General features: G+C 44.0%; 1 protein-coding gene across 1 annotated transcript in view; it reads left to right on the forward strand.

The window, feature by feature from the left end:
* Window positions 1-10,455, forward strand: part of LOC102210792 (disco-interacting protein 2 homolog C-like) — a 194,199-nt gene extending 183,744 nt beyond the window's left edge. The window contains exons 27-35 of the mRNA XM_013915755.1: window positions 183-313; window positions 564-732; window positions 828-998; window positions 6,236-6,297; window positions 7,778-7,835; window positions 7,925-7,999; window positions 8,738-8,912; window positions 9,277-9,400; window positions 9,806-10,455. Of these exons, the coding sequence (XP_013771209.1) occupies window positions 183-313; window positions 564-732; window positions 828-998; window positions 6,236-6,297; window positions 7,778-7,835; window positions 7,925-7,999; window positions 8,738-8,912; window positions 9,277-9,400; window positions 9,806-10,058 (1,218 nt within the window). The 3' untranslated portion in view covers window positions 10,059-10,455. The remainder of the gene's footprint in view (window positions 1-182; window positions 314-563; window positions 733-827; window positions 999-6,235; window positions 6,298-7,777; window positions 7,836-7,924; window positions 8,000-8,737; window positions 8,913-9,276; window positions 9,401-9,805) is intronic.
* Window positions 10,456-13,335: the final 2,880 nt, after the last annotated feature.

Here is a 13,335-nt window from a genome sequence, read left to right on the forward strand (position 1 = left end):
CCCCACAGCTGATTCTCAGTTTTGCTTGAAAAACCTCCCAGCAGCACAGAGACGATCTCCACAGGTCTCCACTGACTGAAACAAATAAACAGCACAGAGTTTTCAAGCCTACTTTCATATTTTTTTTAGTAAAAAGTGCACTGACAAAGAAGAAGATTTTCATGTGAGATTTTCTCCTGCAGATGTCTCACACAGCCACCAGTGCCTTCTGCCGCTCCATCAAGCTGCAGTGTGAGCTTTACCCGTCCAGAGAGGTCGCCATCTGCTTGGACCCGTACTGCGGCCTGGGCTTTGTCCTCTGGTGCCTTTGCAGGTCGGCAATCGTAGTTCCTAGTTCTTATTTAGAGCTAAAATGGAAGTTTTTAGCATTTCTTACTTTCTGAATGTTCCTGTTTGAGGCTTTTATATGACCAGGTTGTTTCTGTTTTCTCTGCTCTTTAAGTTTCAGTATAATTAATAATCACTAGTTTGTGTTTTCCTTTGTATTCATGACGGACATGTTTGTAGATCTTTAATCATGTAACCGTGCAGTCTCGCCGTACTCGGCGCTCTCCTCTCTGCAGTGTGTACTCAGGTCACCAGTCCATCCTGATCCCTCCGTCCGAGCTGGAAGTGAACCCGGCTCTCTGGCTGTCAGCCGTCAGTCAGTACAAAGTTCGCGACACCTTCTGCTCCTACAGCGTCATGGAGCTCTGCACCAAAGGCCTCGGCCTGCAGACGGACTCGCTGAAGGTAAAGCGGGGCAGGCGGCTCCGTCTCACGGAAACCTTGGTTGAATTTAACGACCGACAAACCTTCTGACTGTGAAATCCTTTCTGTCCCGTCAGGCTCGAGGGCTGGACTTGTCTCGAGTGAGGACCTGCGTGGTTGTAGCAGAGGAGCGTCCCAGGATAGCCCTGACGCAGTCCTTCTCCAAACTCTTCAAGGACCTGGGACTCCACCCCCGAGCCGTCAGCACCTCCTTCGGCTGCAGGGTCAACCTGGCAATCTGCCTGCAGGTCTGTCCGACTTCCTGCTTCTGCTTTGCCTTCGAGCATTTCTTGGTGTCACGTTTAAGAACCTAGCTGGGGTTTTTTTTTTGTAGGACAGGCATGTTATTAGCGGTTGTGCTCAATATTCGGTATTGAAGAAAGAATTGCAGGAAGCACCCTTAACCCTCACTGTGGCATCTGCAGCTTGGGTACATGTGAAACAAGTTTCTCATTAACAAAAACTAAGATCTGATTCAAACGAGGACTCAAACATGTAAAAACTCCATTGTTAGAAGTTTGTAACTGAGAAAGGAAGATTTACATCATCTTCATCACATGAGTGCGGTATGTGCAGATCAGGCAGCCTGAGATTTTGCAGAGTTTAGGGTATCAGAGAATTTATCCTTTCATATTTAATGATACAAGGGTATTCTTGCGTTTAAGCCATTAACCACAGTTCTCTGATCCCTACATCAGAAATTATTATGCATTAAGTAGAAAAGTGTGAAACTGGGTGGAAACCCCCCCAAATATCTGTTCCAACGACATTAACTCTGTCCTACTCGGATGAACTTGAGGGAAATTCAACTTAACAGCAGATAAATCACATTAAACCGAGGCTGTGGTTATATCTGCTCGTCCACTTTAATCCACGAGGTACAAGAAGGATTTTGTCCGTTATTCAGCTGAGCAGATGGTCGTCACTGTCAGTCCATCACAAGCGCAGACGACGGTCTGATGCGTTACACCTTGACAGGATGGAGTAGGAGAAATGTTGAACTGTTTGAGTCCAGCAGAAGTAAACGTGCGTCACGTTTCAGGCACCGTGGTACAAAGCACAGTGATATCTTAAAGCTTTTCCTAAAGATGCCAAAGAACATATGTGGAGCTTTCCTGTTTTTCACCTGTCGAGGATCTATGCCACAGCCGCACGTACTTGGAAATTTGAAAAAGAACAAAACATATGGAATATGAACGTTTGATCCTGTGCTTCAGTCTGTTGTCTGGTATAAAATACTGTAAAGTGATTACAGTAATACGGATTGAGTTATTCTGGGAAAGCCAGTCAGAGGAAGCTGTTTGGCTTGGTTTGGTTTATTCATCCGACTGCTGTGTTTCATGTTTTTCCTTATATGACAGTACCTGTGGGACTGCTTGTATGGTGAGGTCTGAATAATAAGCTCTGAGCTATCTTTGGTGAACGGCACGTTTACACCACTGTCCTTGGTACTGGGTGCGTCCCAGATCTGAGTATCAGAATGAAACCAAAGAAGAGTCGAGATGACTGAAGATGCAGCATTTTAAAATATCTGTCTCTTAGTGTTTGCCCCTGAGCGAAGCTTAAAGAGTCTTAGACCTACAGATGTGGTCAGAAGTTTACATCTACTCCAACTTTTTTGGTCAAAAGCTTGTTGATGGCTACCACACGGTAACACATAACGCTTTCTCTTCAAGCGGCGGCCAAGTTCAGCCTAGCAGCGTAGATCAGCTGGTTAGTGGTATTGTCTGTAGTGCTGCATTGGTAACCTATCCTACTGTAACTCAACGATCACTTGGGGCTTGGTACCCAATCTCGGGGTGGGGGTGATGATATCATCGTAGCATGTTTGTTGTACCCCTTCTGTTGGGTATCAAAGATTCAATTTAACGCCGTCTGCTGGGGTTACTTGTGTAGTAGCGTTCCAACACACGTCTATTGCCCAGTGATGCCTTCTTGTTCCAGTAGCCACTTCCTCAGGGTGCCCTGGCTCCTCAACACCTGATCTGAGCCGGTATGACTTACTGCTTCAAGTAGGCTTGGTTAGACATGGGGGGGTCTAGCCCAGGACCCTTACTGGATACGGACGGCCCAGGCGGGAATTCGTAAACTTCAACTTGTGCACCTTATTCTTCTTTTTCCAAAACAGGTCATTCATGTTCATCACAAGTGGATGTAAACAAGCAGATGAGATGAAAAATTATATTTTTACAAAGTGTGATGTTGAGCAACACAAACAGCAGTTCTTCTGTGCTCGGTGTTTCTGTTGTTTCTTCGAGGCCTGCTGGGTAAACACCGAGAACAAGTCGAAGATGTTTGATTTCCCCACAAGAAAAGATCACAGATATCCAGCCTTTAACGAGTTTTTAACAGTCAGCAAATCTAGCCGATCTCCGCTGAAGTGCAGTTTTGTTCACAGCTTCGTTTATCACTTGAAGGATTTCTGCAACTCCTGCTCAGCTGAAGCCTGTAAGAGTGTTTGGACCGCAATGCAAGAACGTCTGAATGTGCCGTTTTTGCAGATGCGCGGCGTTCGTCCGGAACAGTCGGAGGGTTGGACACTAAAAACAAAAAGTCATTCTCTTCACCTGCAGAGCGGTTTTTCATTTCCTGTATGTCTCAGGTTCAGGACCATCCTCCATTTCAAGCTGATCATTGCTTTTACATTTCAGATCTGATTTGCAGCTTTCAGCCACGTCAGGAATTAAATGAATTGTTAAGAGAAGTTATTATATTATAAAGATTTTACAGACTTAATGGGGCGATATGAAACTCTAATATAATTTAGCCTTTTAATCGTCAGCGAGTTTAATTTGCAGACTCGCACGCTAACACAGTCGTAACACTGAAATCGTCACACACTAACTTACTGTAAGCTTTAACTTTGTTTGGCAGCTTTAAATGAGCAGACTAACATCTGGCTGAAGACTCTTTTCTGTTCTTACTGCTTGTTTTGGTTTTCTGAGTTTTACCCTTTTGACATTTTTTTCTTACTTCCTTGTTTTGTGCATAACCCCACCCACATTTCTCATACTTGGTTTTGTCTCCACCCTCCCTCCTTCTTTACTTCCTCTTCTACCCCTTCACTTTCCTCCTCCTCCGCCCCCTCTTTGCTGCTGTAGCCTCACAGGCTGGGAAAACTTGCCGACCAGGTAGGAAACCACCATCAACCTTCCCCGCCCAACAGCAATAACCGCCACCATCACCACCCCACTGCCTGCCAGCACACCTCTCATCAGATGGCACTTAGTCAATATCAGGGACACTGGAGCAGCTTTACTCTGTGGATTTCGCCCACTCAGTATTTTGGCTGAACTTTGACATGAGATGATTTATTATACTTTCCAGGAGAAAACCCCCCAAATCTGTAGATGTGTTACTCACAGCTGACACGTCTCCAGTCAGATGAATTATAAATACAGATGATTGACATCTGTTCTGTTCCCAGCAACAAAAAGAACAAACAGCAGAACATTTGCAATAAAATCCATCTTAAAATAGATCAAATAAAGCAGCATAGCCACTCTGCTATAACCCACAAATTTGTGAACTAGACCTTTAGTTGGGCTGGAGAGGAGCCCCAGACAACAGTGACTCATCGATCACAAGCTAGCCGCGCCCTGCTTTTACTTTAAACTAGGCCATAATTTATAAAATGCTACACCAAAGAAAGCAAGTGATTAAGACCAAAGACTCATTAGGAGACTGTCTTCCAGTGTAATCAGCGGGTGACGCCCCTCGTCTCTATCTGGAGTCACCCGCTCCCGCTTTCACGTCTCTTCTTCCGTCTATGATTCTGCTCTGATTTGCATGTATGGCTCGATTTTTTTCCATCATAGAAACATGCAAGCAAATCTTCCTTTATATTTTTCTTTATATAACCCTAACCCTAAAAGCATAGAGGCTGTAGCCATAAAACTACTGCATATAAATAACATAAGACTGAGTAAAGAGACAGATGTAAGGCAAGTGGCATTATAAAACAATTAAGGAAAGGAACCACCAAACAATAGGCTAGTAAAAAATTATCAGATCTATAAGATTATTAAGACTGCAAAGTAGATAATAATAATTCTGATTCAAAGCAATGAGACCAGTGAATATATTAAAAATTCTATTTTATTTATACAGCGATAAATCATGGGCTGGGAGGTCAGTTCCACTGCATTGATCAACAACCACAGTGGTTGTTGATCAATGCAGTGGAAGGAACTGTTCCTTCAGTGGGCTGGTTTCAGTCATTATGCAAATGTACTGTTTATAAGATTGAAACCTGCAGTCAGCTGAGACTGAAGACGTCACCTGTACGAGTGACGAAACGTTTCTCCCACAAAACGCTACGTCCAGATGAGCAGAGAACGCATCAAGACGTTTCCGCTGCTATCAACAAGCTCGTTAGCCGCAGCAGCTCAGTGCTGCAGCTAACTCCCAGAAATCACGAATACGTGACAGTGCAAGGATACATGTGCATGTGCCTCTCTGTGGTGTGAGTCCAGCACCAAAGGATGTTTGCTCTGCCTGTTCCAATCAAATTTCCCTTTGCCAATAAATCACTGAATACTCTTGAAGCGGTCACTGCCTGAAGTCTCTTCAGAGAGGGCGTTTGCATTTTTGCACTGTGGGTGTGTGGACGTAAGACTCCCAGGATGCCGCTGTGTGTCCGGTGGTGGGTTTTTAATCCTGGATTAATGGAGGGATGGATGGAGGAGGAGAGAGGTCGGAGAGGGGGGATCCTTAATCTCGTCCTTTTTTCTGTCTTAATTTTTCTTCAGTGATTTCACTCATTCAGAGTACAGTAGTCGGCACAAAGAGATCTGACTGAATGCATGTATTGTGCAACCTGTGTGTACTTTAGAAACAGTGAATTTGTCCTGGGTGGGTCGTCACACGGGTATAATTGCAGCTACTAATCACTTTCCCCTTCTTTACTTTATCGTTTGCATGTCAATCAGGTAGAATCTGACGTTGCAGAAAGTTTGTTGATGTGCATTTATTTAAATTGTTTGACTTTCCTTCTACAATCACTGCTGTTGCTCCCACATTGATCGTTTCACCCTGTTGTAAATGCTGTAGATCAGGGGTGGGGAAGTCCAGGCCTCGAGCGCTGGTGTGCTGCAGGTTTTAGATCTCACCCTGGGTCAACACACCTCAATCAAATGATTAGTTTGTTCCCAGGCTTCTGGAGAACTTGTTGAGGAGGTAATTTAGCCAATTAAATCAGCTGTGTTGGATTAAGGAAACAACTAAAACCTGCAGGACACCGGCTCTTGATGCCTGGAGTTTCCCACCCCTGCTGTAGAGGGTCGGGTTCCCACCTTCCCACCCAAAACATTTACGTCCCTCCTTCAGTGGAGGTAAAGCTTTTCTTTATGACCACACAGCATCCACTGCAGTCTGCTAGGAGTCGATAAGCTGTAGCAATTTTTGCATAAAAAGCCTTTTTTGAATAAAAAGGACGTTTTGTGAGTCTGTGGTGTTCACACTTTCTCTCGCTGGTGTTTCTCAGGGCACCTCAGGACCTGACCCCACAACTGTTTATGTTGATATGAGGGCGCTGCGACATGACAGGTAAGTGTCCTTGCTGCTTTGTTAGAAGCTTAACAGATACTTTTGCAGAAAGATGTTCGGTGTCTGAAACCTCTTAACGACTGCTTTGGTCACCAGTAATTTGCATGAAAGATGCCAACTGCTCTCCAAGCAGCAGTGAAACTGAGAAGCGTGACGCAGACTGGAAATGGAGACACATTCAGAGTGTGTTGCAGCATTAATTAAAAAAATACATTGTCAGATGGTTCAACAAACACAAAATATTTTCTTCCAGGTATTTTATGGCTGACGTTTCTTCAGGCCGATGGATTTTCGTGCTCGGCTGGAGTCGGCAACACCAGCCTTGAGTATTTTTTAGATGTTGTTTTCATGCACTGAATCGGTTTTCCGTCGACTCTCACGCAGACACAGAGTCTATTCTGTGCTGTAAAGTCTTCAGCCGGTGTCCTGCGGGATTTCAGCGGCGCCGCAGCGCTCTGCCGGACGGCTTCGCTCGTGAAGTTTGTGAATGAGAGAACACGACTCGGCAAGCGCTCTCAGAATAAATAAAGTGCTCAGCAAAGATTGTTATTGTAATGCGAGGCTTATTCTCTGCAGCTCAGAAGCATCGCTGCAGGCTGACGGTAAAAAAGTCTGAATATAATGAGAAGCTGGAAGTTTCTCTGAGACAATATGACATGCACACTGTCACCCTCACAGCCTCTCCACAGTGTGAGAGGGGTGAACTTTAAAACCCATCAAACCCAGTCTGAGTCACATTTCCTGCTGGGTAACACCGCCATTTGTTTTGCCAGACTGCTGCTTGTCAGTGAGACAGCTCTGACTCCTAATGAACCAGCCAGGGCTCAACATCAGTGTCAGATTTCAGAGGAGAAACGCCGTCAGTTTTCCAGCTGGTGGAGATGGACAAACACATCCGAGATAACAAGCGAGACTCGGACTTATTCAAACATCTCTGACGAGAAGGGCCTGCGGGATTAAAGGAACAACGGCGAAACGACCAGCAAGAAACCGGCACAAACTGAAAAATGCATTAATTTGAACTCGTCAGGAGCTTGTTACTCATCCCTGAAGCTCCCCAGACGCAGTTTCCTGCTCCCTGATGCAGCCCGTCATTACGGTGCTCAGCCTGTGTCTGCTGATTTCCACACAGAAAAGTCGCAGCGCACGAAGCAGCAGGGCCGTGCAATCCCGCTGTGTATAAATATAACTGTCAGTGTGCATGATTACATGTAATCACTGCTGATTTAAGCTGGCCCGAGTCTACCACAGGCTCTCCGTGTTTGCAGTCTGACAAACCACTCGTCCTGGTTTATTTTTAGTTTTACTGTTTCAGCTTTTTCCCACAATTCTGTTTTTGTTTTTTTACATCACATCAACATTAGCCGTTAGTGGTCAACAGTCAGAGTTAAGATCCTGTCCAGAATCCTGATTATGGGATGTTGATTAGAGATAATACGCAGCCGACTAACAGAAACGTCCCCGTTTGTCTGCTCTGCAGGGTCAGACTCGTAGAGCGGGGATCGCCACACAGCCTGCCACTGATGGAGTCCGGGAAGGTCAGTTTTATTTAAATTTAACGTTTATTAACTTTTTCAAAGAAGCTGTTTTTGGTCTTTGCTCGATCTGCGTCTCTCTCTTTGAGCAGATCCTGCCGGGGGTCAGAATCATCATCGCCAACCCAGAGACCAAGGGACCAATGGGAGAGTCGCATCTGGGAGAGGTTTGTCTGAGCTTTAATGGTCTTCTCTATAAACAGATATTTGTACGTGAAAATAAAAAGGCTTCTGGTTTTCGGACTTTGCTCCAAGCTCCTTTGACCAATCGTGTTTGAGCATCAAAGTCCTCGAAGTTTTTCCATTCTGGGGGTTATTTTGAATTATCAGAGACTCAACTTTCATATCTGCATCCATAAAAAGATATAAGTGCATGAAGCAGGACCCAGATAGCCTTTATGCACCTGCTGAGGTCAGCAGAGTAAGTGATCATTAACCTGAAATATTTACATTTTTTTTTAAACTCATTGAATTTGATCAATTAAACCTAATATTTACCAATTTCAGTAGAAAAGGTGCGCCTGATATTCTTTGTCTAGTTCACTAAAATGTTTTTTTAAAAGGTTTCCTTTGGTAGATGGTGGAAAACAGGAATATTTCTGTCATTTAACAGTTTATTACTTCATTTCTTTGGTTTAGCATGAATGGCCATGGGGGGGGGGGTCTTTATCTGAAAAAAGCTCAAAACATACCCCCTCCTGTGCATTTTCCATTAGGCCAGATTGGAGTCCTTGCAGGGCTGATTCTGGCCCCCGGGCCTTATCTTTGTTTTCTCCTGGAAGCTCTGCAAGTGGAAATGACAAGATGTAGTGAAAACATGGATGTTTGTCCACATCTGTTTGACGTTTATAGAGGAAATAATCCCTTGATGATTATTTTCTGCTGTATTATTTGTGCGTTTGCAGATCTGGGTGCACAGTGGCCACAACGCCAGCGGTTACTTCACCGTCTACGGGGACGAGGCGCTGCAGTCCGACCATTTCAACTCCAGGCTCAGCTTTGGAGACACGCAGACCGTCTGGGCTCGGACCGGATACCTGGGCTTCCTGCGCAGGACGGAGCTCACCGACGCCAGCGGAGGTCAGGGCGGGCCGTTCGTCGAACACGGTCGACGTGGTTAATGGGGCTGCGGCTGACCTTTAATGATCTCGCACAACAACAAGGAATAAACGATTAAACGGCTTCAGCGCTGATTTTAAGTGCTGCCGGCTCCTCCTGATTGGCTCTTTCTCTCTGCTGAGATCAAGTCTGATATTTAAAACACTCAAATGTTTATTTCCAGCTCATAACAGTCAGATATTCAGACATCTGCAGAAAACGCTGAGTTTACTTCGTGACTTTAATCTGTGCAGGAAGACCGTTCACGTTAAAAGCTTTGATAACTCGTACATTAATCTAAAAGCGCAGCATGGTGGCTTGAAAGGAAATCTGTTCGTGTCCACAGAGCGCCACGATGCCCTGTACGTGGTCGGCGCTTTGGAGGAAGCCATGGAACTCAGAGGGATGCGTTACCACCCCATCGACATCGAGACCTCTGTCATCAGGACGCACAAGAGCATCACAGAGTGGTGAGCATCAGCCAATTATGACATTAGTGTCTTTATGAAAAAATAAAAAAGTGTGTTCAGCTCTCGCCACGCCTTTACGTACGATATGTTCCTCGATGTGGTTTCTTGACATTTTTTCACCAACTTTAACCTTGGACGCTAACACTCAAGGTCAAATGCTTTGCCAGCCTAGGTACTCATGGCCTCCTCGCGGCCTAACACATTGTCTTGAAGTTAGAAGAATAAAGTTATTCCAGGTTTTCACATTTGTTTTGCCTCGATCGAGCTTTTATTAGAATCTGCTGTCACACCAAATTTGAACGCGATATCTTAAAAACTGTGGATGAGAACTGCCAACACGTCGATTACACACTCCGCCCCTTCTGGGGTGACAAGAATTCAAGTTTTCGTCATGTGTGTCCGCAGCGCGGTGTTCACGTGGACCAACCTGCTGGTGGTGGTGGTGGAGCTGGACGGTTCGGAGCAGGAGGCCCTGGACTTGGTCCCCCTCGTCACCAACGTGGTGCTGGAGGAGCACTACCTGATCGTGGGCGTGGTGGTGGTGGTGGACATCGGCGTCATCCCCATCAACTCCAGAGGGGAGAAGCAGAGGATGCACCTGCGGGACGGCTTCCTGGCCGACCAGCTGGACCCAATCTATGTGGCCTACAACATGTAGCGCCCCCTGGTGGCTGAAGAATTATTGAGGAAGATGCAAAGACAATTCTGCTCCAGAGACCCAAGGAAGGAAAAGCGGAGCCGAGGCAGAGTTTCCGGCACCAGGGGGAGGTGGTGGTCGACTTTTTTGCCCTGAATTTTGGTGCTTACTCCCAGGCTGCGTAACCGCTGCAAACTAGCTCCCAGAATCCAGCGCTGGCATCTAGATTGCATTCAGGTCATGCTCAGTCTGAGAGGAAGTGCGGTCCCCGGGTCGTGCCGACTGTTTACCAAAAAGTGGAAAACTCGCAGCAGTAGAGGACAATCGTTAGGAAAGATCCCGGCTTTTAAAGTGCGTGTGGCTCACTCTCTATTTTCATGTTATTTGCTTTCCTTAGGCTATTTTTTTGAAAAGGATATTTACAAAGAGAAAAAAACCCTAAACGATATCGACCATTACAAAGTGCGACATATGTTTTGATACGAGGGCGGGGTTTGAGGGGAGCGCGTCGCAGCCGCCCCCGGTTTTACGATGAGGTACGTTTCTTTCGTATTTTTCTTGTTTTGTTTGGAATCGTTATTTTCTGAAGCCCCATCTCAGCTAAAGTCGGCGTGCTAATTTTCATATACTAACAGCTGCAGCCTTCAACTCCGTTTATTTTTCCGTACAAACTAACGGCTTCGACCGAAGCTAAACATAAATTCATATCATGTAAGTATGTACAAACAGAAACTGATTTAATTTATTTTGTTTCTCTCTTAGAAGTATATGACGAGACATTCGACAATGTTTTGCTCTTGAATATTTGCTAATATTACGATAAAGAAAAAAGCATTGTATTATCTTGAGTGAAACAAACTCACATCAAGCCTATTATTGAAAATAGAAATATATGATTATAGATTATATTGAAGATGAGCGTAAGGATTAATCCCAGACAAAAGCAGAAGCATGAGGGGCCGTGCGTCTGCACGTTGGTCTGAAATGTGTCGGTCAAATGGAAATTATAAAAGCGATGCTCCGAGGAGTTTTATTCCAGCTTTCGTGTGAAGAGTTCTGATCCTGTCCTGGGAATAAACAGAAACGTTGTTTTTATGCTCTTAAATATTAAAACAAATCCCTAAAAGTTCCCAAAAGTTATTTTTTATAGTCGGCTCTTTTTCTAATAACAGAGGATGAAAGTAAAACTTTGCCAGAAATGTAAAGAATCAGAAGTTCAGGTGCTATTGAAATGTTGCTCTGTTTGAATTTGCCTTTATTTTAGATTTCCATCTATTATTGGGGCAACTTTTCCAGCTCAGTCACAGGGATAATTATTTGCCTACAAGGGGATGGAGAGCATTGAGTGTCAGGGCTGTTACAGTGAAGTTCATCGCAGTAACCAGGATATCTGTAGCTAATGTGAACATTTTAGATTAATAGTAAATAATGGGAAATTAATCTACAACTTTGTTTTGTTGACTTTTTAATCATTTTAAAAGCCTAAATGTCTCGTACGGTCTCTCAGTCAAAGTAAAGTTGTAAATTTTAGATCCTGACAAATTTATCACGTTTGCCAATTTATCAGTAGGAGCGTTTTAGATATACTGATCCATGAAAATTAAACCTCCATACATATGGATGAGTCAGCTGATCCGGGCTGGAGAATAGTGAAATCTGTTTGTTAAATCCTCAGATATCAGTATCGCTCTCAAGAATTACAAAGACATGATTTCCTTCAGACAGACCATGAGAGTGGGAAAGTGGTTTGATAGCAGGGATTGAAAAGTAAATTATGATATGATAGTGGCACATTACGTTGCTGTTAACAGTGACAATAAAGTGTGTGGCATCACGTCCCCCTCGTTTATAAGCATCAGCAGGAGAATGAAGACTGATTCAAAGTATTTCACTAAAAATATCGATATTTGGCACTAGTATCAGCATGTTGCTGTGTTTACATTTTAGCCCCCTTCAGTTTGGAACTACAGATCTCGTGACTAATGCAGTCCAATAATTTATAACAAACGTCTTTTGAAAATGCATAATCTGAGTCAGGAGATTCGTTGCCATCTAGTGGCGACTAGAGGAAATTACAACAGGCTTGTTTTTGGTGTGGTTGGCGCCTTTGGGTCAGAACTCTTCACGCGTCACGTTTCTCTGGGAACAAACAGGTTTACTGATCTTTAAAATGTTAAGAAGTAGGAACATCTGTCGCTTTTCAAACTCTCACAGCTGGACCGAAACGTTCCTTCAGACAGACCGTCAGCAGCGCCCGTTGGACTCATTTTATCACCTCCGGCTCGGAAAAGGCGAATCACCCCAAAGTGGCAGTTGTAAATATCAAAGTGGGAAGTCCTTCATATTTTTACACGGACTGATCAATCAGGGCTCATACAGTGATGTCACAACAGGAAGAAAGGTGTTTTTTGCCAGAGACCCTTTAACTCGTTAGAGCTGCGGGGAGGTCGGAGCAGGAGGGCCTTCTTCATCGTCTTTGGCGGAGAATGTTCTAGTTTCAATGCCAGGATTTTTTTTAAGTAAAAAAAGCACTTTCTTCAGAGTTTGTTTTTCTTTCTTTTATCGGCAAAATGTATGTCCCTTTTTTTAAGGTTAAAAAAATGTCTTATTTGAGTTGACATAAAATCTTTCAGTTAAATAAACATTTCAACAATTTTGACAAGAATTCGATGTTTGTCTTATTTACTGTTCTGCAACATTGTTGCTGTATGCATCACACACGGTGATTCCTGAGTTTTAAAATGTTGCTGATTGAAAACTTTCATGAATATTCCACATTCTTAATTACATCTGAGAAGCTATACAACATGAAACTATAGTATTGTGCAAAAGTCGCGCAGGTCGCTCTGTATTTTGGAGACAAACATGTTTAATTCTTTAAAGTGGCCTTGAGCTACAGTTCTCCCAGCAACACAACTTAGCAAAGAGCCTTTATCTTTTGGGGCGCTCTTGTGGGTTTTGCTAGCAGCTTGTTGCTAAAACACTGTTCCCTCCTCAATCCATGAAAAACGCCAACCATCCGGTTGTTCAGTCTGACGTCACTAGCCGTGTCTGGACCTAAACTCCGCTGCAGGTCCATATATCAAACGATCACTATGGCATTACTGAGAGTTGAAAAACTGTCTCAAGTCTTTAATCTTTAATAAAATGATCAGCGTTCTGCTCTACCAGGTGTAACAATTGGGTTTAAACGAATTTAGAACTACAAATTACATTTCTTTTAGCAATTATTATTTTTTAATGTCACAATTCCAACCCTGCTCCTTTATCCGGGCCTGGACTGGCAAAAGTGACCCGA

The sequence above is a fragment of the Pundamilia nyererei genome, unplaced genomic scaffold (genome assembly GCF_000239375.1).
Source record: "Pundamilia nyererei isolate P.nyererei 1_Seehausen unplaced genomic scaffold, PunNye1.0 scaffold00358, whole genome shotgun sequence".
Classification (NCBI taxonomy): domain Eukaryota; kingdom Metazoa; phylum Chordata; class Actinopteri; order Cichliformes; family Cichlidae; genus Pundamilia; species Pundamilia nyererei.